Genomic DNA, 22,500 nt, shown 5'->3' with positions numbered 1-22,500 from the left:
AGAGAATTGGACTGTTGACACACTCCAAGAAACCACCTACTCAAGCATCAGACCGTTGTAGAAAAATCAAAATATAAGCCACAAAGAAACTGCTCTCCGTTACCAACTTCTCTTCTTCTTCTTGTTCTCTTTCCCAACCCTGGCCCTCCCGAAATCCATATCGAGAGGAATCTATCCAGGCAACCTTTTCACACAGCCAAACGTTTGCAGTTGAAAGTTACTCGCTACGAACATCACATTTCAAATTACGACCATTTTATACCAAAGAACATTATTCCAAAGGAACTCGCTATCAAATGCAGGCCATCAATCTACAGCAATAATCAACTTTTCCACCACAATCGGGCATCACTCCTTCAAAAAAACATCACGACGAATGATTTTTTTCCTACGAAGACAATGTCAACGGCATTATAAAACACTGAAAAACTAGCTCAGCAACTGTCTCAGTGACTTAAAATCTACACTTATGCTCTCATGCAACTTTTTAATTTATCAAAAACTTCCTTATAGCCATTGAGGATGGTCTTAAAAGAACATTTCTATCTACAAGAAATAGTGAGATGGCCTCTGACAGGTAAGTAAACGTCTTCTCGAACTCCACGGCGCAACTCGCGCGAACACTAACATTCAATCTTCTGCCACACGGCGGCATACATGTCACAACCACTAACAATATAAATCCAGCAACTCGCACGACAACATCAATCCTACGCCCACTCAAAAACACCAACGTAGACGTAACCAGAACAAACAATGCGAACTATAGTGGAGACACAACAACCATAACATCCAACTAGACATCAACTCCTTGCTCGAGGTCTCAGTTTCTGTCCTACTCCACGCAACATAAATTGGACAGAAATCAAGGCCGATTTAAAAGACTTCGCACGACACATGCGTTTACTTGAATTTTTTCATGGCTTTCCCCATCAATTTACCACCAATCCATTCCATATAAAAAGATCTTGGACTCCTCCTCAGGGGCAGATATAGGGGAAGGTTGCAGGGGGTGCAGGAAGTGCGCAATCTACGTTCTAACGAACTTATGCAATGCCTCAACAAACGTGGCTACAACCTCTTTTTCTTCAAACAAGAAATGTCCCATATTTGGCCTAGAAGTCAACCTTTTCCAGAGTAGATTTATTTACAGAACGCCCCCCTTGGGAGATTAAGCACGCTCACTGTTATAAAAGCCAATCAAAACAAAGCTATCTCAGCGTCAAGGGAAATAAGATACTCTTCACGAAAAAACCTTTTCTCAAAAATAAATTCACTCGAGAAAGGGTTGACTCAAGGAATTAGTGGAGGTAGAGGCTCCACTTGATGAGCTCCGGCTGCCACTACTCATTGTGAAAGTGTACGAAAGGAAAATAAACTTATTACGCCTGGAAAATCGGGAAAACAGTAGTTGACATCTGATTCAGATGGCCAAGCCTTTTACTTTGGCTCAAAACTACATAGCACTGAGGTCGCACAAACGAGGGGCAGGCGTTCCATGGAAGATCGGCGCGAAGGTCGGACTACGAGAAAGGTGAGCGTTCCTAATCACACGCCCTTTCCGCGCACCGATGGCTCATTTGGTTGAGCACCGGGCTGCCATGCGGGAAGCCGTGAGTTCGATTCCGGCCGGACCAACACTCAGGGTCTCCTAATAGAGAGCCTTAGATTCTAGGACGAGAACGACTACGAGAACGACATTTTCTCATAGAACAACAGTGACCGTGCGCAAACCAGCGTCATTTTGGCGGGAAAAACGTGATACCGTCGTCATTTTAGTGCGAGGTTTTGCAAGAATGCAAGGCATTTTTCGATCAGCAAAAAGGTTACGTTTCCAGCGATAAGATTGACTGAGCAACCGACACTGCTAACAAAGAGTAAGATTAATCGTCCGGGTTATGAATCTTCTAAATATTTTCGCCAAAAACGGGCAGTCAAATCTCGTACTCGTTCTCGTATCTAAAGGTCCCTAATAACGGATCTGTCGATCTCCACGGTCAATAAAACCCAGTCAGTGGCCGCTCATTTACACAAAGCTATTTAGTTTTCGGGTGTCAAGTGGGAAACCAACAACAAAGGGGAGATAAGAGGTAGGGTAGGATAGGGTGGAAATGAGCAGTTGCTGAAGTTAACAAAGCGCCTTTCAAGTCTAGAGCAAATCGTGGTAATGGATCCCTGAAAAAAACAGTGTTTCCGCAAAAGGGATAAATTTACTCAGCTCACTTTCTTAAGTATTTTCCTCTTGGTCATCTTTGCTTTTTTTCTTTTTAGTGAAGACTCTTTTGTTTTGCTCTAAATAACTGGTCATATAAAGTTATGTATACAATTCGTCTAGAGGGCACGGAACCACAATTCCGCTGAAGTAAACATTTAGGGACATTTTTTCCCGTTGGGCGGACTTCACCCAATTTTTGCGCGTGTGAAAACACAAGGTTAGCTTTCGATTATCCACATTAAGCTAGGGACGCTTTCCATTTGACAGAACTGACCGATCAGACCGGCCATTTGAAAGGACTAACGCCTTCAAATTAACACATTTCGAGGATGACGATGTATACTCCTGTAGAAGAATGCGAGGGATTATCACGCAAGTGTTCCTTCAAATTTTTGCATTTCTTTGCGAAGTGACGGGTCTGGCCCGCCAATTTTGTCTAAAGGAAAGCGCCCTGAGACTATAAAAAGGGAAAACACAATATTGAAATCTAAAAACCATAAGAAGCGGTTCACAAGGAATTTTAGCTTTAGTAAGAGGAAGGGTAGGCGTGCGAAATTTGACTGTCTGAGTGTCTTATCCAATCTTTTGTAATTGACCTCAGAGGGGAGTGGCTTTCCTTTGCGATCACAATTTGATAGGGAGAGGGATGCCGAGCGATGTGGCATTGGAATAGTTGATACTCAAATTTATATTCATCAGAAGGACGCCTGGAATGACAAATTCCCCAATCGATTTCCTTTCCACTCATCACCACACTAAAAAAGAAAAAAACACTCAAGAGTTGCCAGGAGAGAGTAATTACACGAAGGGCTGAGATAAGTAAAAACATGACATTGATTCAATATAAGTGATAAGATAAGTATTCAAATAGCCCAATATCTGTTATTTTCGCGACATGTGTCAAGGAAGGGATTAAGGTATTGTTCTACCAACAGCGAAAAAAACACCGATCTTTCATTGTTGTTCAGACTTCCACTTCCTCGTTCTTTGACAAAGCGTCAACCGGAGACATGACTGTTATATATTAAACGCACTCTGAGCAAAACCTGCCATGTGTGTTTTACTACATTCACGCCGTGAAAGTTAATCCAAATGGCTAAATTCCTGGGATTAACAGTGTGCTATTTCAGTGGATTAAAAACGTCGTCGGCTCTTGGTAATTTGAACCCGTGCTTGAAATGGCGCCTCCTTTGGGACTGTTCGTTATTTATTGCCAGTGGGGAAGGGGGAATTCCGTGATTTTTAACCAACTAGGGCAAATTACAGATGTACCCCTCCCCGAAAGTGCGTATATCCAAAAATTACCTTCCCCCAAGTTTATGCCACTGGCCCAAAATTTTACCTGATTGCTGAGCGTTGCGTTACATATTACATCATTTTCATTGTCAATACTCTTGTTGACAACGGCTTTCGACCAGTGAGCGCGCGAGAATCTTTGCAGTTATTGTAAAGACCAAAATCAAGTTCAGTGCTCGTTATCCTTGGAATAAAAAGCACCACAATATTGAAGTACGTAAGATAAAAGTACTTCAATAGATAGCAATATCACCAACGGGTATTTAGTAGTATCAAATTGCATGCTCAAAGAGATTAATAAGTTACATATTGTGACTTTTAAGTAACGCTACATTAGGTCACGCTTTCTTGGATTCGAAACTGAGTCCCGGTATATCGGTACTTTTAGGACACAGTGGTCACAAAACAAAGCTCAATTTAATATATCTGCAAAACGGCAACAAAAGAGTTGAAAATACGGATTCTCAAAATTTTCCCCCTATATTCTACTGTATTAAAAAAACACCCCTCCCCATTTCCCTTTGTTTTGAAAATTTTACCCCCCCCCCCCCCACTCTAAACAACCCCTCCCCCTCTTAGCCATAAATAACGAACAGTCCCTTAAGAACCACAAAACTCCAAGACCGCAGCCAAATATCATTAGAAAGCTCGTCTTCTGGAGAATATAAACAATTCTTGGAAGGTTTCTTAAAATAATTATCGAGTGATCCGGTCAGCTGATTTTATGTTGACAAGCGATCGCCTCAAGTAAAGTTCTAAACCCAAACCCAGGGAAGGCTGCGCCCTTCTAACGTTAGGGACGCGACGTTTCTGAGCCACGAAAATGAACATTTTGCATGCCAGGACAGTAGTGTCTCCAAGATTTTAAACCTAATTATCTCTAACGGAGGAAAGATACTTAGCAATATAAAGGCAGTAGTGACAACACAAGTTAAAATGGAAAACAGCTCACTTCCGGTTGCCGTTCGCGGCTCAAAAACGTCGCGTGCTTAAACTCCCTATTGCGAAGAGTGAGGTGCTGGATTGTGGAAAAGTAATTCAGTTTTTAAAGGAACGAGGAATGCTACAATGTGCAACTGAGATGCAAGGTGGTTTTCTGCAATCCCGCCGCACCTTAGTGCGGACGGCTGACTGAAATCTCCAATCTGCTAATTTCAACTGTAACCTAGAAGTTCCCTTTCAAGAAAAAATAAAACGTTCTCTCGAATCTTACTTTATTTGTACCATTATCACAAAAAAAGCTTCAACTTCCATGAGGTGAAATAACTCACTGCTTATACTCAAGAAAGTCTAACAATAAATTAACTCATTGCAAACCTCTGTACAAACTTTCAGTGGACTAATTTACAGGTGTTGCGGCAATGAGAAGGACAAAAATTACAGTGAACTAACTTGTGCGAGCTTTTGGTGAATGAGAATCTCTCGCAATGCAAACACATTAATACTCGACAAACTCTAAATCAAGCGTATGATAATATTGTTTTTCCTTTGTGGTTCTTATCGCAAAAGCAACTTCCTTATGGGCAGGCAAATAAGATCACCGAAAATCGGTTACAAACTTCATTTAGATACGGTTTTTTTTTTCATCCTTGGTTTACACCAAGTGGAGAAACGGATTGCACATCGGACGCTTTGGCCTGATCGGAATTCCTGGGGCTTTGAGATTCACCAGGGTGCTCGGAAGTTGATGCATCTTTGACTTCTTTCTCTGGTCGTCCAGAGAGCTTAGCTTTGTTTGGAGGCATACCTGGCATTCGAGGAGGGCCTCGGGGCCTGTTTGGCTTACTCCTTGAATGCATATGCAGAGGCTGAATGCGAACAACGCCACTGCCAGTGCTTCCGCTGCCGACACTCTTGGCAACAGCGATTTTACCATCCTGTTTTGAGTTTTTGTCTTTGTTGCTTTCATCTGGCTTTGAGTCTACTTTGGTTGTCTTTGACGTCTTGTTTGCTTGTTCGGAACTTGGTTTTTTGTTTCTTGAGGTTACTTCATCTTTCTTGTCCTGTAGTTTGTTGGTTTCTCTTAGTGCTGGAGCTTTAACGTTTGCCTTGTCTCCTTGTAAGCTTGTCACAGCTTTAAGTTGTTGCTCATCTGAAATGTTCTGTTGAGGGACACGATGTTGCTGCTGATGTCCCTGTTGGGCAAAGAACATTCTGGTCTGCTCCATCATCTTGTGGTGTTGCTCATATTTGAAGGCTGCTGCCATAGGATCCTGGGGTGGTAACGCTCCTTGTAGCATCTGCGGTCTGCTTGACGGGGCTTGCTGCTTTGCAGGGATCATTTGAGGTGGCGCTGACTGTGGGCGTGGTCCACGTGGAGCCTGCATGTGATGCATTCCATGCATCAAGGATGCTGCCATAGGACGCTGGATTGGTGCAGGAAAGCGCTGTGCATTGGGACTAGGTTGGGGTCCTCCCAAGCCAATTGCACCAAGGCCTGGTGCCCTTACAAGTTGCCTTGGGATAGTTGCTGCCAAGACAGCTGGATTTGGTAAAATGGCGGCTGTAGCGCCTGGTAACGAATTCACAGTTTGCTGTTGTTGCTGGCCTTGAGGTCTGATTTGAAGAGCGTGCTGAATACCCACTGCTTGTTGTTGAAAGGGAGTGAACTGCTGAGGTTGCACTCCTTGAGGTTGCTGCTGAACCTGAAACTGACTTATTGCAGGGTGCTTTGGAAACGTTCCTACGGCACCAGGAAATGGAACACCTGGGTCAACGGGTGAAACAGACACTGGTCTACCAGACAAAATGGATGTGGATACTGGAGGGCTTTGTGATGGGCCACCAGCGTCAGGTGGACTCGGCCGGATAGCCATCATGTTGGGATTTCGTGTAAATGCTGACGACACCAAAGGGCCTATGGGTGCACTCCCGGATGAACCAGTTCCCGGGGTGGATCTCTTTGGAGGTTCAAAAGGCTTAGCATTCACATGCTTCACTAGTTCGGACTGTCTGTTGAACGCTGTTTGTTCAGGCGATTTTTGATTAATTTGCATATCTTGTGAGACATCGTACGCAGCTTGTTTCTGATGGAAAGAGTAAGTTCCTTGAAAAGGTTGATGCCCTGGGGGAGGAGTTGGAAAGCCTCCTTGCCGAGGTACATTGTCACCAACAAGTCCTGGTTGGCCTCCCAAAAGATGCCTCTGGGCAGCCGGTGGGTGTTGCGTTAGGTTAAACAAAGGGGTTCCTCCGCTTAATGATTTGGGGTCAAATGGCACGTACATAGTTTGTCCTCCTTGTGGGTTTACATTTTGTGGGAAGACAGCCCCACTTGCAGTCTTAGCCTGCTGCTGAGTATGTATGCCTATTAATGATGCAGTCTGAGTCGTTGGTGTGGAAGTTGCATAGGACTGAGTGGTGGTTGAAGGTAACAGAGCAATAGACACAAATGGTTGAGCGCCTTGGAAAGTTCCCGCCGAGTAAACCCCACTAGCCAAGAAGGACGACTGGTAGATATCTTGCGCAGCTTGGGAAAGCGGCGAGGAGGACGCACGTGTCTGGTTTACTTCCTGTACATGAGTAATTGGAAAAGTGGGTGTCACCTGTTGGTTTGCTTCTTGAAGCTGCTGAATTTGCGGTTGCCTTAGAAAAGGCTGTCTCTGCTGTAAATCCATTAACTGGCTGACAAATGGAAATGCATATCGTTGCGGCATAGCTTGATGCGCCAACAGCTGTTCCTGTGTCAAAAGAGGCTGAGTTAAGGGGACTGTATTCAACTCATTTGGACGACTCTCCTCAGGGGTTTGCGCCACAACAGGATTCGACTGCTGGGGTTTAACAGAGGGCTGCTGTTGCTGCTGGGGTTTTACTTTACAGACATTCTGCTGTTCCCCTGTTCCTGGTTTCTTGTTAAAGTTCATACCATCAGTGGACTTAGAGTCAGGCTTGCTGGGGTTGACATCTACATCAGCTTGTGGTTTTGACACGACTACTTGATCATCACTTAATCTTAGATCGGGGGACTCTACAACCGGCATACCCACAATTGACGAGCTGACACTTGGAGTGCGTAGAGTCTCCTCCCACGCAGTTCCTGGATTACCTGGTCGTCTGATTTCCAGCCCATTTTCCCATAGTTTCCTTGATGCTTCCATCTTCATTGACATTTCAAAGATTGCTGGTGACACGGGAGAGGGTTCCCTGACTGGTCGTTCAGCGGTAGACCTTTCATGAATGTCTACTGTGAGAGAGCTTGCAGTGAACAAGTTATCACCGTCGCTGTTTCTCTCACTGGAATCCACGTTTAAATCTGGTTCAGAGTCTTTTCGGCTTGATTCACTTTCGGAGTCATCTTTACCTTCTTGCCCCTTTTGAAAGAAAAGACAACAGATATCAGCGAGAACCCGTCTTTCTAGAATCTCATTCCTCAAGAAACGAAGTCATTTTGTTCACATTACAAGACGTGATGATTAGCATTGTAACGTGTTATTTCTTATTACTCATTTACCGCCAAATTGTGGAAGCACTCAACCTATGCCACCAGAAATAGCTTCAAGTAGGAGACGACCCCAGCACAAAAGAATGGAAAATAACCTACTTTAACCGGTACAAGTCTTACTGAAGCAACCATGACTAACCATCGACTGTAAAGCGAAAACTGTCCATCAACACTTCAAAACTACCAGTTGTCAACCAGGCCCCAGTTGTTCAAACGATGGATAGCGCTATCCACTGGATAAATCACTATCCAGTGGATAAGTCAGCGAAACCAACTGCGCTGTCCAATGGTTAGTGATTTATCCAGTGGATGGTGTTATCCACCTTTTAAACAACTGGAACCTGGGGGCCGAAACTTTACGGGCCATTTTCGGGTGTCACAATTCCTTTTGTAACTCAAGAACGGAGAGCATTTAATTCGGCAAACTTCACAGTTAATTTTTTTTTGTTACCTTGAAAACATGTTAAAAGATCGGCTTCCCAAAACAAGCGGTTGGCAATTTCACAGATGGCTTTTTGGGCCCGAAAAGTTTTCGAGACTTTCGAGAAACGGGCCCCTGGCCCATAACGATAGTCAATGTTAAGCGGCCACTGGTTTTCCGACACTATTACTATTGAAAGCCTCCTTTTAGTTTACGTCATCTCCGCTGGGACTCTAATGATTACTGGGTTGCCATATGGCAATCCAGTCGGAAAATGGGTCAAATTTATCCGTTCTACTCCTTTTTTCCCGTGTCGGGAAAATGAAAACCTGTCAATCCCCAGCTAAGTATTGTTTTTGTGCCTAGAGTATCCTGCGCGTACATTTGGTAGATTTAGGAGGTATAGTTGACATGCGTAGATTTTATCAGGTGGACACAGCACAATCAATGGCGACGAAGCAGATGTAACGCAAGTGGTGTTTTATTGGATCTTTGAACAAAATATACCCTTTTTGAAGCTCAATAATGGAACGTCAATTCAATAAACAACACAAGGTGTGAAAAATGATTATCTGGAATTATTCACGGTTTTCACATGACGTCACGACCGCCATGTTGGTGCCCCTAAACAAAGAAAAGGCGGCCATGTTGGTGCCCCGACCAAATCCTCCGGCACATTAAACTCAATTATTATTATGCAAACGCTTCCTTTTGTTTTCGTTGAAAAACATGGCTGTTGATCACGTGAGTGAAAACCAGCAATTGAACTGAGTTCATTACCACAGCTTAAAAAAACTAAAGACTAGACAATGGGACAGAACATTACAAAATAATTAAACGTGTGAACCTGTGAGTGAAAGGGCCTCTGCTGGCCCGACGTCTGGGTGACCACTCAAATCGTCTTAAATCTTAATGACCCCCACTTGAAAAAAATAACTGGAACGCTGCAGTTCAATACCACCCAACTCAGTGATTCGTCAGGAGCGCTTTCGTTTCTTTAAATGTACGTAGAATCGATTTCCACTTTACACTCCAAAGATAATAATTCCGCTCGTACTTTAAAAGAAAAACCTCTTTGACCGTCAAAAAGATTTTTAATCGTATTTTGTACCGTGCTCAAAGTACACACGAACTCATCGTAAAATCTTTCACGGTGGTTCTCACGATGTTGATTTGGAGAAATAAAAATAAAAGCCAATGAAAACTCGTTGTTTCAATGATGTAATGATCGATGAGTAATAACCAATCAAATCATTTTCCATACATTCCAAGAAAAAACACGATTATCAACGGTAAATCACAGACGCTCCTCTCCGAGTTTTCTTTTTTTTTTTTCGGAGAGCGGGCGGCTGTACACAGGCTAAGGACAACGTTGTCGCAATCGATGCTGAATTGACCGGGACAGTGCTTTCGCTTCGCACGGGTTCACATTTAGTTATGCATAATTTAATCGAAAGATTTGAATGATTATCTTCTCGAAAAAGGGTGTTTTGTGCACAGTCAAGGCCAAAAATACAGACATAAAACACGAAATAAGAGATATTGTGAGATATTGTTCTTGCCACTCGAACATAAAATTCATATCTTCTCGCCACCGTGTAATATCCTCTATGTACCCTGACCAAATGTACCCTTAGGTAATATGCTTAACAGGTGTAGGACACCCACCTCACTTTCCTTCAAAGCATCCTTTTCGTCGCTTCCCTCATCTGAAGCTGTAGCGCGAGCTGAGACATCATGATCCTTAGACTCTAGAACATCTTGTGTACTCTTCAAACCGTCTGGTATTTCATCTTCAGCTGCAGAGGGCGGCTGCTGAGTGCTAGATTGAGTCTGATTCTTTCTCTTTGGATTGTTATCCTGAAGAAACAAAAAGAGTTACAGGTCATTTTTAAGAGTCTGCAGACGCGTTGTGTAACGTGAAAGGTTCAATGGCCACCCTGTTCGGAGTAAAGCTTGAAGAACCCAAACAACGTTACCTGCAACAAGATCAACATTAAGCGAAGCTATGATCCCCGCAGTTATGAATGCAAGTTTAGCAATTGCGTTGAGAGGCCTGAAGAATTCAGGACTTCAGCGGGGTTTGAACCCGTGAACTCGCAACACCGGTGCGACACTCTAACCAACTGAGCTATGAAGCCAATGACGTTGAGAGCTGGTCATTTATGGGTTCTATTGTTCCCGTGATGAATGAGTCAATGATGAAATGATATATATGAAATGAACCATATGAACTGCGGATATGAAATCAAGTGAAGCTATGATCCGGGAAGATATGAACGCAATTGCGTAAAGAAGGGCAGAGAACCCCGTTGAAGTTCTGAAATTTTCAGGCTTCTCCACGCAATTGCTAAAATTGCGTTCATAACTGCGAGAATCATAGCTTCACTCGATTTTAAATCCGCAGTTTAATATATGATTCATTTCATATATATCATTTCATCATTGACTCATTCATCACGGGAACAATAGAACCCATAAATGACCAGCTCTCAACGTCATTGGCTTCATAGCTCAGTTGGTTAGAGTGTCGCACCGGTGTTGCGAGTTCACGGGTTCAAACCCCGCTGAAGTCCTGAATTCTTCAGGCCTCTCAACGCAATTGCGTAAAGAAGGGCAGAGAACCCCGTTGAAGTTCTGAAATTTTCAGGCTTCTCCACGCAATCGCTAAAATTGCGTTCATAACTGCGAGAATCATAGCTTCACTCGATTTCAAATCCGCAGTTTAATATATGATTCATTTCATATATCACCATTTCACCAAAGATCAACATTCTAAGAAACTTTGAAACCTTGCACTTTTTCACTTTATTTTCAAGTGGCCAAATGACAACCATTACAAGAAACCGATCGTTCTTACTTGGGGAAACCTAAGCAGAGGTAAGAAGCATGTTAATTAACCCAATCACTGACTTTCTTGATCTGATGAAGATGGCGCAGTGGTGAGAGCACTCGTCTCCCACCAATGTGGCCCAATGTGGCCCGGGTTCGATTCCCAGACTCGGCGTCATATGTGGGCAGAGTTTGTTGGTTCTCTACTCTGCACCGAGAGGTTTTCTCCGGGTACTCCGGTTTCCCCTCTCCTCAAAAACCAACATTTGACTTGATTTGTGTTAATTGTTAATTTCAATTTACAGTGTCCCCAAATAGTGATTCAGCGCTAGAACGACTCGACACTTAAATAAAGTTCCTTTATAACATTTCATACCGCTGAAGCTTTAGCTTGCTGGTTTTGAGGTCCAAGGTTTTCACGGCTGCTTTTTCTAGCCTTGCCGCCTGCATAGGTTTCCTTCTTGGTTTCTTCACTATTTGCAGCAGCAACTTTGCGCTTGCTAATTCGATCAAATCTTGGTGGTTTTTCTCGCTGGGGCTTCGATTGGGTTCTTTTCTCGGATGCATCTTTAGAAACCTCAGAAGTTTGATCAGCAATTACAACTTTTGGCTTGGTAGAATTAACAGTCTGAGATGGCTCTTCCCTCTCGTCAGGTTCTTCAGGTGGTGCAAGTAGAGCAATCTCTTTAGTCATTGCAATGTAGTCTTCCTCTACACTAGCATCTTCGATCAACGATGGCGGAACAGCGGGCATTACTGTTCCCTGGAAGTAACAAATAAACAAAAGCCTTAATTAAGCGATGACTATGATACTAATGATGTTGGGATCATTTTACTTTATCCAATGTTACACTGTTTCCTAAGAACAAATTCTCGAACATTTTAAAAATAATTGAATGAAAATAGATTCCGCATTCCAGCACTACAAGCTACGTTTATCACTTAAAGTGATTCCTTAGTAATAAAATTCGCCGTAAGATTTTAAACTTTTCTCGATTGCTCCCTACGTTATGGGGACTCGAAATATGCAATAAAAAATAGGTCACCAAGCTCGTTCAAGGTATGGTAGATATAACTTGCTCAAGTTACTCATTTTATCATTGCGACTTCATCTATAGACCTTTTTGGCTTGTACATTTTGTTTTCCCAATACAGATCATGTGATAATACTCAGGAGGTTTGGTCTTTTGTTTTGTTCATTAAAATGAGGGCAATAATATGCCTGCAAGCACTCTTTTTCATGAGCAAAACAAAGGACCAAACCTACTGAGTATTATCACGTGATCTGTATTGGGAAAACAAAATGTACAAGCCAAAAAGGTCTATTAAGGACAAGTTTGTTCCATCGGTTCACGCTACGTTTCGCAGAACAGGAAGCACTGCTTTGACGTAATTGTTGAAGAAACAAACAGGTGTATTGTATTGCTCAAAAGAAATAATTTAATGTTTGTTTTATGGTACAGACACAAGTGTTGAAAAGTCACCGATTACAAATATTCCTTGGGTGCGTGATCTCAAGGAGACAATTTTGTGTTCACGAGTGATGACGCCGAATACTCTTCCGTTAACTTCTTTTTTCCTGACGTAATTTAAGGGCAAGACTATTACTCGACTTTCTTTACCGAGAGTCTAAAAAGTTTTCGGTTTTGATCTTAACTGCTGTGCTCTTAAAACGGCCATTCTTCTTTCTAGCGAGCTTTCCTGCACGAGAGGTCGCCATTTTGAAATGTTTTTAGCCACGTTTGATATATCAATATTCACATATGGCTACGAGGCTTTATGGTTGCATTTAAATATTGTTTTGTTTAGATATCTCCCTTGAGAATGGCGAGGCAACGAAAACAGAACTGGTTGAGACCTTTTTGCAGATACGGCGGCCATTTTGATTTTTATTGTTTCGAAAGACACTATGGGATGCTCAGGGAGCAAATTAACATGTATTTGCCCCCTGGGCATCCCATAATAGCTATTTGAAACAATAACAATCAAAATGGCCGCCGTATCTGCAAAAAAGTCTCAAATTTGACCAAAACGCCTCGTAGCCATGCCTGAATATTGATACTTATGCGCAGAACACGATGCACAGTGCAATACCAGGGAATCACCAACGTTTTACGCAACGGCAATGTTCGGGTACCAAATGAAACCCCAACCAGGTGATCTGGTGACGTAATTCGGAGGACTGAGGAGAAAAACTTTAGCGCCGTATCCCAAAACCGCGCACGGCCTTATTTTTTAATTCAACATGGCAAAGGCGAGGTTAGATCTCGTTGTTTCTACTTAAATGTTCATTCAGTAACAGAAAATGTGGTAGACACAGAATAATCTGTTGAGTTTTGGCGATGGAAGGCACCGCAGGGAGTTTGGAAACAACATCTAAGGCCCCGCGAGGTTGTGGGATACGGCGTTAAAATTTTTCTTCCGAGTCCTCCAAATTACGTCACCAGATCAACTGGAATAATTTCTGAACACGTTGCACTCATAATGTGACGTAATAGGTCACCATGAGAACTCAAAAACAAACTCGGTCATCACATTTTCTATTGCTGAAAAGTTATTAGCAGGCTGAGATGAAACTCTGCAAAGTTTAAGAAAATCTCTGGAGCGGACTCAGCGCTACTTAAGAATATTTGTGAAGGTGGCTATCAATCGCTCCTGATAATTTCTTCCAACTTTGCATTTTAATTCCCAAATAGACTTAATTAAGGTAGCGATGTGTAAGCAAAACTACGAGCAACATTCACGTTTACATATTTACCCAGACTTACTCCTCAGTTCACATAAACCAAGCAAACTAAAACAGCGCTAACTAATTTCATCAACTGCACTGCACTTACAGACTGAGCAGGGCGGGTGGATGATGGCTTTCCACTTCCAACTGCAAGAGGGTCTGGTATTGTTGTGATCACTTGAGGAGAGGCACTTGGTGGTTTGGCAGGGGTAACAATATTGAGAGGTTTGTCCCATGCATTAAAAACTGGGGGTGGGGCAGGCGACACTGGCCTTTCAACAGTTATTGGACTATTGCGTTTTGTGGAGCTTGCACTAGATGCATTACTGTTGGATGTAGTGTTGGCGAGCCCAGCAACAGCCTCAGACAGAGCACCGTGAACTGATTTTCCAATGACTCCTACTGCTTTACTTTGCGTGTTGACCTGAGGTGAATGCTGCTTGCTAAACCGAGGAGGCTTGGTTGACTGGCCCTTTTTGTTTCCTGTCTGGTTGCTGCGTTGCCTAATTTGTTCATCAGTTTTCTTTCTTCTCTCCTCCTCTTCCCGCTGCCTTTCTTTGTTCTCCTTTTGGGTTCGACGAGAGGTAACCTCGACAAAGCCACTGAGAGTAGACGAAATATCTGAGTCGTCATCTGTCATATCATCAATACAGATCACACCAGCAATATTGTGCAAATCAAACTGCTGAATGTCAGTCTTTCTTAAACTGGGATCTTGTTGTCTTCCTACTTTGCTAGATTCGCTTGACCCGGTGTTAATGCTGTCCAGTCCAGTGCTGTGAGGACCACTCTGCACGTCTGATCTGCGGTTTCCATCCTTACTAAAGCCATTTCTAGCAGCAGGCAAAGGCACCCGAGGTTCCCCACCGGTAAACTTGGAACCTTCAACTTTTGCCTGCTGCCTTTCCACTAAAAAAGGCTCTCTTCTTGAGGATGTGTTTGGTGCCCCACCAGACTCTCTTCCCTTATCTTTTCTAGTACGGTCTAAAAAGGGCCTCGAAGATGAAAACCCTTTTCTCGAAATGGACTCCTTCCTTGTCTCTAACTTTTCATTTCTTGAGCTTTCCCCCTCTTTAACAGAACTGCCCACTTCTTGATCCCAGTCCTCTGTCACTGGTATCACAGAGCTATTCAATGGAAGCTGATCTTTTCTTCCTCTTCCTCTGCCCCGTCCTCTCCCAGGTCTATTTTCACCTCCCTCATTATGTCTGTCACCACGAGAAACACCTCTAGTAAAGCTGGCTCTTTCGCGTTCCTGCTGCTTCTGAAAACGGGGAGGACGTTCCACTTCTCTTCTGCTTCTTCCAAACCCACCTGTGCCCCGTGGACCAGCTCTTGACGCCACCTTTCCTCTAAGTGGTGGCCTGGCAGATCGTGAAGAAGGCATAGTTTTTTTCGCAAATCCTGAACTACTCTCTCTTCCTTTCTTTGGGTCAGTCTCTTTGTCTGAGGTCTTATCATCCCTTCTTTCTTCAGATGCAGAAGTGGCAGTCGTGTAGCTGCTTGAATCACTTTCGTAATCATCCTCAGAAAGTTCTTCATCTGTTGATTTTGAACGTCTGTAATTATTTCCAAATTGCCCACTAGCAACTGGCTGGCTTGATCTTCCACCGCGAGTAGAAGGTCGTACAGGTGGTTTGCTGAAGCGACCACGAGTTGAATAAGAGGATCGGTAGCCCCCTCTCTGGTTTCTTTCATCTCCTCTTGGCCTTGAATATTGCTGCTCATCGTCTTTTTCACCGAGTCGCTTCTTTCTGTCATCCTGAGAGTAACGCCTGTTCACTGCATCTCTGTCATAGTTGGAATACCCTTTTTGTTCCTTTTCTCGACCTCTATCCTTATTTCTGTTTTCCCTTCCAGCAGATCGTTGGCTGGTCTGGTCTTTATTGTAATTCCGTGAAAAGCGTTTGTTCTCATGGTCCTCACCTCGATCTCTACCCTTGTCATTATATGGTCGCCGTCTGTCGGGAAATGTTTTCCCACTTGGTCGCTTGTCATCATGAGATATCCTTCTGGAATCGTCTGAATACTGAGAAGGCTTTCCAAATCCACCCCGCCCTTTTGGTTTCAGATTATCAGTTTCTCTGTTATTATCTTGTCTTTTTCTTGGATCCTGTCTTGACACCGTGTCAGTATCATTGTCGGCTAACCTTGAGGTGCTGTCCTTGCTTTCTCCTTCTTTGTTTTCTTGCTTTAGAATGACGTCCTTCTTCTCCTTATCCACCCCTTCATCTTCCTTACCAGTCACTAACTCTTTCTCAGGATGTAACAAACCATCTTCAATGTCCAACTGTTTCACCACAACTACAATCTTTTCTTCTTTCTTAGTCGTGTCATTTTCTGGAATGCTAGAGTTTTCTTTCGCTGCGACGTTCTCCTTGTCTTCCTGAGCTGGCTTCTGTTCTCCATCAAGACTCTTAGCAGGTGATAAAGGTTTAGGTTCACGACTTCTGAATGGTTTCGGTTCTCTATAATCTCTGACTCCTCTTTCTCCCCTTCCACGGCCTCTATAGCTTGTTCCACTTGGTCCCATTCCACGGCCAAGTCCTCTAACAGGGAAGCTTACCCTACCACGGCCACGAAACTCGGAGTACCTATCTCGTTTTGAGTCATCACGTCCAGCAAACCTTCCCCTTCTCTCGGGAACATAACCACCTTCATCACTGTCATCTCTTTTACGTTTCCCCAAGTCTTTCGAATCATCATTTCGTCGTCTTTCATACGGTCTTGTGTCTCGTTTAGTGCCTCGCCTGTCTTCGCGCCTGTCTTCGCGCCTGTCTTTGATCTGTGGCATCTTCTCGGGAGGAGGTTTTCTTGCAGCTTCACGACTTTCCTTCCTCTCTTTCTTTTCAGGTAATTTCTCTTTTGAAATCACCTTTTCCTTGTCTGATTCAGAAACCCTCGGCTTCTCAGCCTCCTGCTGCTGTTGGTGTCTTTCATCACGTGATTCAACAATACCATCTTCCTCAAAGACAGGTAAGTCAAGATCGTCTTGCGTTTTGGCCTTTAAATTCACGGCCTCCAAACTTTGCTCCTTGGTTTGTTCACCAATTACTTCAGTATTTTCAATTGTCTGTTGTTCTGGGGCGGCAGATGCTCGCTTTTCAATTTCTCTGGCTGGTTCACCAGTCGCACTTTCTAATGACTTGACACTTGATATGTCATCTCCTGCTGTACTACTGCTATCCGAGCGCTTCATTATTCTTTTGACAGGGAGATCAGGTTTAACGGGTTGTGAAGGTGAAACAGGGCCTGCAAAGGAATAAAGAAGCCACTTAAAACGACTACATCCACACCTGCTAATTTTTTACGTCTTCAATATAATTGTTTGGTTTCCAGGTTATTTTTCATGTTTGCACAGTATTCAACAAGAGCTACAATAGTGGACAAAACGCGGAAAGAAAACCGTACACAAACCGACAAAAAGAATTTGTTCCCTTTTTCTCCATTGTGAATTCCACAACTGTTCCTTCTCCTTCCTCTCCCAATCCAAAGTTGATTTCCAGGAAACTGGTCATGAGCCCCAAAAAACAACATTGAGATGGGGGGAGGGGGTTTAAATATGGTCAATTGTTTGCTTACCACTGAAAGCGCTTGGAAGGGTCATTTTTCTTAAGAGTTTTGTCCACGATTGTAGCCAAAACGAAAAACTAGCCACCTGACGACTTTGCCAATATTTTCTACTTTCTTTCGTGACAAAGAAACCTCGACTGTGTTTCGCGCAAAAATCTAAATTACATGCAATTTTATTTTTCGGGTGCTCATGTCCTTCACAGAACCCGACTTTGAGTTGTTCGAGTTGTTTGAGTTTGTGTATATGCTGGGCGTGGATAGCCAACAATTTTGCTCATTAAAAAATAATTGTTTTGTCAACCCCTTGTTGCCGTACAAGTAGTTGCTGCTTAGGTGCCTTAGTTGGAGTGGTATTTTCCAAAGTTTGTTTATTATTATTATTATTATTATTTTTAATAGGCAATACGTTCTTTCTACCAGACAAACCTAATGAACGATTTGTTGCTTTGCTACTGCAAATGCATTAATTTGGAATATTAAACAGTCAGTGAACATGCAGGTTAAAATTATGCAGAGCATGTCATCAGGATTGTACGTGTCAAACTGAGAATTGTAATGTTCTAAACCGAGTTGTTGAAGAATTCAGCAAGAACAAAATTAATCTAGACCCATCTCTGAAGCTCATGGTAATCAATACTTTTATACTTAAATATGTCTTAACTATCAAAATTAAAATAAATGCTGTCAGTCATGCCAGTTTAGATAAGAGCAAACATTAGACTGTCTTTTTATCAAACAAGCCAGCACTTTTAAAAGAGAGGTACCGGAAACTGGCTTATTTACCAGCTACTAGAGAACACAGCAATGCACTGAGAACCGTGGGAATCTAACTTACCCGAGTCTACAACTGGATGGCTGCTGACTGAGAGCGGCCCTTCTTGAAACTCCCTCTGATGTGATGATCTAGAAAGCTGTTGGTGGTGGGTTTGGTACTGATGTGGATAAGGCTGTTGCTGATGATAATAATTGGACTGAATGTGTTGTTGCTGTTGCTGCCGCAGTTGCTGCTGCTGCTGTTGTTGCTGCTGGAAGCGAGGTGGAATATCTCTTGGGTGATGATGAGGTCGTGAAGTACCTCTTGAAGAACTGGATCTGGAAGCATCACTAGAATCACTGTCATTCCGAACACGACTCAGACGTTCTGAATTGTCATTTCTCAACATGGCATTATCATGTTGATCCACTGCTGTATTCTGAGGTTCTTGCACTCTTTCAAGACTCTCTGCCACCATTTCATCAGTCACTGGTTCTTTGATATGTACATCTTTTTCAATGAAGTCTAGCTCTTCAGCCCAAGCATCATCTCCTTCTTTTCCACTCTCTCTCCTTGCCCGTTTCTGTTCCAGTTCCTTCAATTTGGCATGTGAAGCAGCTTTCTGTTCAAGTTGCCTTTTTAATTCTTCTTCTTCGCGTCTTTTCCTTGCCCTTTCCACTGCTGCACGCATTTCTTCTTGCTGCTTCTCTCTTCGTTTCTGCCACTCATTTACTACTGGCTCTTCTTTGGATGATGGTTTACCTTGATCCAGGGGAGCCTGTTGTGGTGGCCCTCCTCCTCTTTGCCCTGAAGGTATTTGCTTTGAGTACGGCATAGGCCATCCTGAAGCTGGAGGGGAACCTTTACTGTCAAATGGCTGCATCCCAGGACTTGAGGGTATTTGCCTGCCATCAGCATAATGGTGAGGATGCCCTTGTGCTTCAGACGACACTGTCCTTGTGACAGATGGCCCTGTCTCTTTAACCTGCAGAAAAGAACAACTTGATTGGAATGTTTCACATACCATTTACACATTTATAAATTACTTTTTACTTCAAAATCAAAATGCTACTCACAGATTTGCCCTCACTACTTTGCCATCTGGAGTCTACTTCATTGTTGCTTCTATCTCTGTCAGATTTCTCTCTTCCAGGTTCTGCAGGAGGCTTGTCCTCCTCTTCAAAGTCTTCAAAGTCTAGCTTTGCGGCATAATCAACCTCGTCCTGAACACCTGCCCATCCACCCTCCTCTTCTTCGTCATTATCTGCCATTGCCTGAATGTCTTCTGGTTTGAGAATAGCTGGTCTACCATACCCTTCGCCTCGCCCCTCATAGAGCTTGCTAGGATGTCCAGGTCCTGTAGCAGCGCCAGGTTTATGTACTGGTCCCCTGGAATGGTTACAACAAAAACAATATTACTTTTAAGGAACGACATCAATGTTCTTCATTAAAAGAGAACAAACCTTGCCAAGGGTCTACAGCCAAATACTGGTTTTTGTGGAGAGGGGAAAACTGCAGTACACAGAGAAAAACTTCTTGGAGCAGAGAAAAGAACCACCAGAATCAACCCACATGATGACAAGTCTGGGAATAGAACCTAGGCCACATTGGTGGGAGGCTTGTGCTCTCACGACTGCACCACCCCTGCTCCCCAAAGCCACCTTTAACGTTTTATTGTGAAGGTAGCTCTGAATCCAATCTCAAGAAACTTTAAGTGGGTGTATTTTAATGACTCTTTTATAACCTGTTACGCAATTACTAGTATTTGTGTTTTGTATGGTATCATAATATTGTCATTACGTGAAAACTCTTGTGTATAGCTGTAGATTCAATCCTTCTGAGTAGCAAGGTTTATGGGACTGGTTTAACCTGCTTCAATTATTTTCATTTGCTTGTTGGTTCAAAAATTATTCTGCTGCATAGTAGCTCCATTACAGGGCACCCCAAAGTTGCATAGTCTAAACAGCACATTATAGTCTGTATCTCTTTGAGCCCAAGGAGACAGCCACTTATTCTTACAACTGCGTTTCACAAAACTTTGGACAGGTGGTTTCCGAAGTTCGTTTTGAATTCTTACAATTCACTTTGAACTTAGGAATCTCATTACATCTACATGTACTAACTGTCAATCAAATGGAAAACTTTGAAACTTGGGAATTTCACACAGAACTTTGTGGGAATGTGGTGAAGAAATTTCGCCATTGCTCTCTATTGTTGTTTTGAAATAAGTGCCTTCACCATGCAAAGAAAGTTATTATTGACAGCTGGGTAGAATGAAAAGGACCATCTCAAATAAGGCAGACTTCAAAAACAAACAATGGCCAACATTGCTGATATTTTCCTTGCAGAGGGAATATCAAAGCCAACAAAGGACGAAACAAAACACGGTCAATGTGTACTGACAATGAATGTGAATAATCATATCAAGTTCTGTAAAACTTTCAAGCCCAGGATTTTTAGCACTGAGATCCAAAACAAACTGGTAGAGAATAATGTTTATTTGCCCAAAAATGTCCTGTTGACTACAAATGCATTGATCAGCAATATTCTGCAATAATAATAATAATAATAATAATAATAATAATAATAATAATAATAATAATAATAATAATTTACTGACTCTTGAAAATTAAAATAGGTTAATCCTTTTTTTATCCAAGGTCAGTGCATTTTTTCAGTCAAGGACAATCTCTGTTTTGTATTCTGAGTCTTCAGAGGTGAGGACTACTGTTGGACTAGCTAATCAAACTTCATGATCTCAACAAACTTCAGCCACATTCCCACGAATTGACAGTTACAATAATGAGATTCCCAAGTTCGAATTTAAAACGAACTTCACAAACCACCAGTCAAAAGGTTTGAGAAACACACTGTAATTCTTCGCTCTACACTGTACATACCGAGTTGCATAATCAGGAGGGTTTCCATGAAGAGGTCTTCCAGGACCAGGTCCATATCCATGTGGTCCATTACCATGGTGATGAGGAGGGTATCCAAGTGAGTGGCTCTTTCCGTGTGGAAGGTGCTAAAACAGAGTGATTACATGTAATTCTTGCATTTATGTGTACAGTGAACAGAAAACTTCAGGCTTTCATTTCTTCTAAGCCAAAATGCAATGAAACCAATTGGATTAACTTGTTAAAGGGGTTAAGTCATGCAAAATTATTTATGCCCAAAAACTAAAAAGAAACTTTGTAATAAACACTTAACAACTGCCTCACAAAGTGGAGGTTGGGTGCCTGAGACATCAGGAGCTTCCACTATTGGCAGCCAGCTCCTAGATGGAGACCGCTCCCATGGCTGGCAAACCCAGGCAACCCAGCCAGGTAACCCAGCCAAGAGCCCATTGACAAAACAGTGGAAAGAAAGGGAGGGACAGGGGAGGGGAGGCAGCCTCCAAGGAGTCCCCACGCTCAGGAAAACACTAACGCTCAGAAAACGCTGACTAAAACGCCAACAAAACTGCTACAACGCCCTATGGACCAAGAACACGAAGAATCCCTGCACATGCGCATATCTGACAAACCGCTGACTGCGAAGGTAAAACTTGTGCTCCTAGTTGTTAACCACAATAAGGACGGTGCCTACTATTGTTAATTGCACATGTGTTCTGCGCATCTCGAGATACTCAGATTTCCAAATGCTGGTGCTCATTAATACAGGGATATTTTTGCACAGTTCAAAACCATGCAGAGAAAGCAGAACTTAGCAAGTGATCTTGGTGTCCAAAACGAAAATTGGGGGTAACCACGCATTTTCCAGAGATAATTGAGCTTCAATTTGGAAAAGAACGCCACACATTGCTTTGTATTTTAAAACTTTTTACAAATATTGTTGACTAATTATCTTTGAAAAATGCATGGTTAGGATTTCACTGCATGAATGAATTGGCTCATAAATGCCAGATTCCTATCCCTTCACCACAACAATCAAGTAAATTAGTGCTAACAAAAGTGAAGAACATGAGGAATTAATTTTAAAAGGTTTGCAACAAGTATGTTGATTGTAATTCTGTTCAATGTTCACTACAATGACAATATATACATGTATCTAACATTCAAATTAACTACATGTATAATATTAACTCAATGGTCCAAAAAAGGCTATGGCTTAGTAATTACCGCTTTTGTAGTCAACCAGAGGTACATGTAACTAGTCTTCAGCATTGCATTACAGGTTTTCTTTACAAAATTAATAGGTACAATGTATATTGCAACGCTTATTTATTAATTTGTATACA

General features: G+C 42.6%; 2 protein-coding genes across 2 annotated transcripts in view; both read right to left on the bottom strand.

Moving 5' to 3' along the window:
* LOC138020831 (E3 ubiquitin-protein ligase rnf213-alpha-like) overlaps window positions 1–22,500 on the bottom strand; it is a 500,094-nt gene that overhangs the window by 141,468 nt on the left and 336,126 nt on the right.
* Window positions 4,709–22,500, bottom strand: part of LOC138020848 (protein PRRC2C-like) — a 27,842-nt gene continuing 10,050 nt past the window's right edge. The window contains exons 6-12 of the mRNA XM_068867763.1: window positions 21,161–21,285; window positions 19,337–19,649; window positions 18,342–19,245; window positions 14,040–17,185; window positions 11,579–11,965; window positions 10,039–10,230; window positions 4,709–7,818 (exon numbers count right to left, since the gene is read on the bottom strand). Coding sequence (XP_068723864.1) covers window positions 5,095–7,818; window positions 10,039–10,230; window positions 11,579–11,965; window positions 14,040–17,185; window positions 18,342–19,245; window positions 19,337–19,649; window positions 21,161–21,285 — 7,791 coding nt within the window. The 3' untranslated portion in view covers window positions 4,709–5,094. The remainder of the gene's footprint in view (window positions 7,819–10,038; window positions 10,231–11,578; window positions 11,966–14,039; window positions 17,186–18,341; window positions 19,246–19,336; window positions 19,650–21,160; window positions 21,286–22,500) is intronic.

The sequence above is a fragment of the Montipora capricornis genome, chromosome 2 (genome assembly GCF_036669925.1).
Source record: "Montipora capricornis isolate CH-2021 chromosome 2, ASM3666992v2, whole genome shotgun sequence".
NCBI classification, from domain to species: domain Eukaryota; kingdom Metazoa; phylum Cnidaria; class Anthozoa; order Scleractinia; family Acroporidae; genus Montipora; species Montipora capricornis.
The sequence above is the reverse complement of the archived record's forward strand: the minus strand, read 5'-3'. Positions and strand labels throughout refer to the sequence as shown.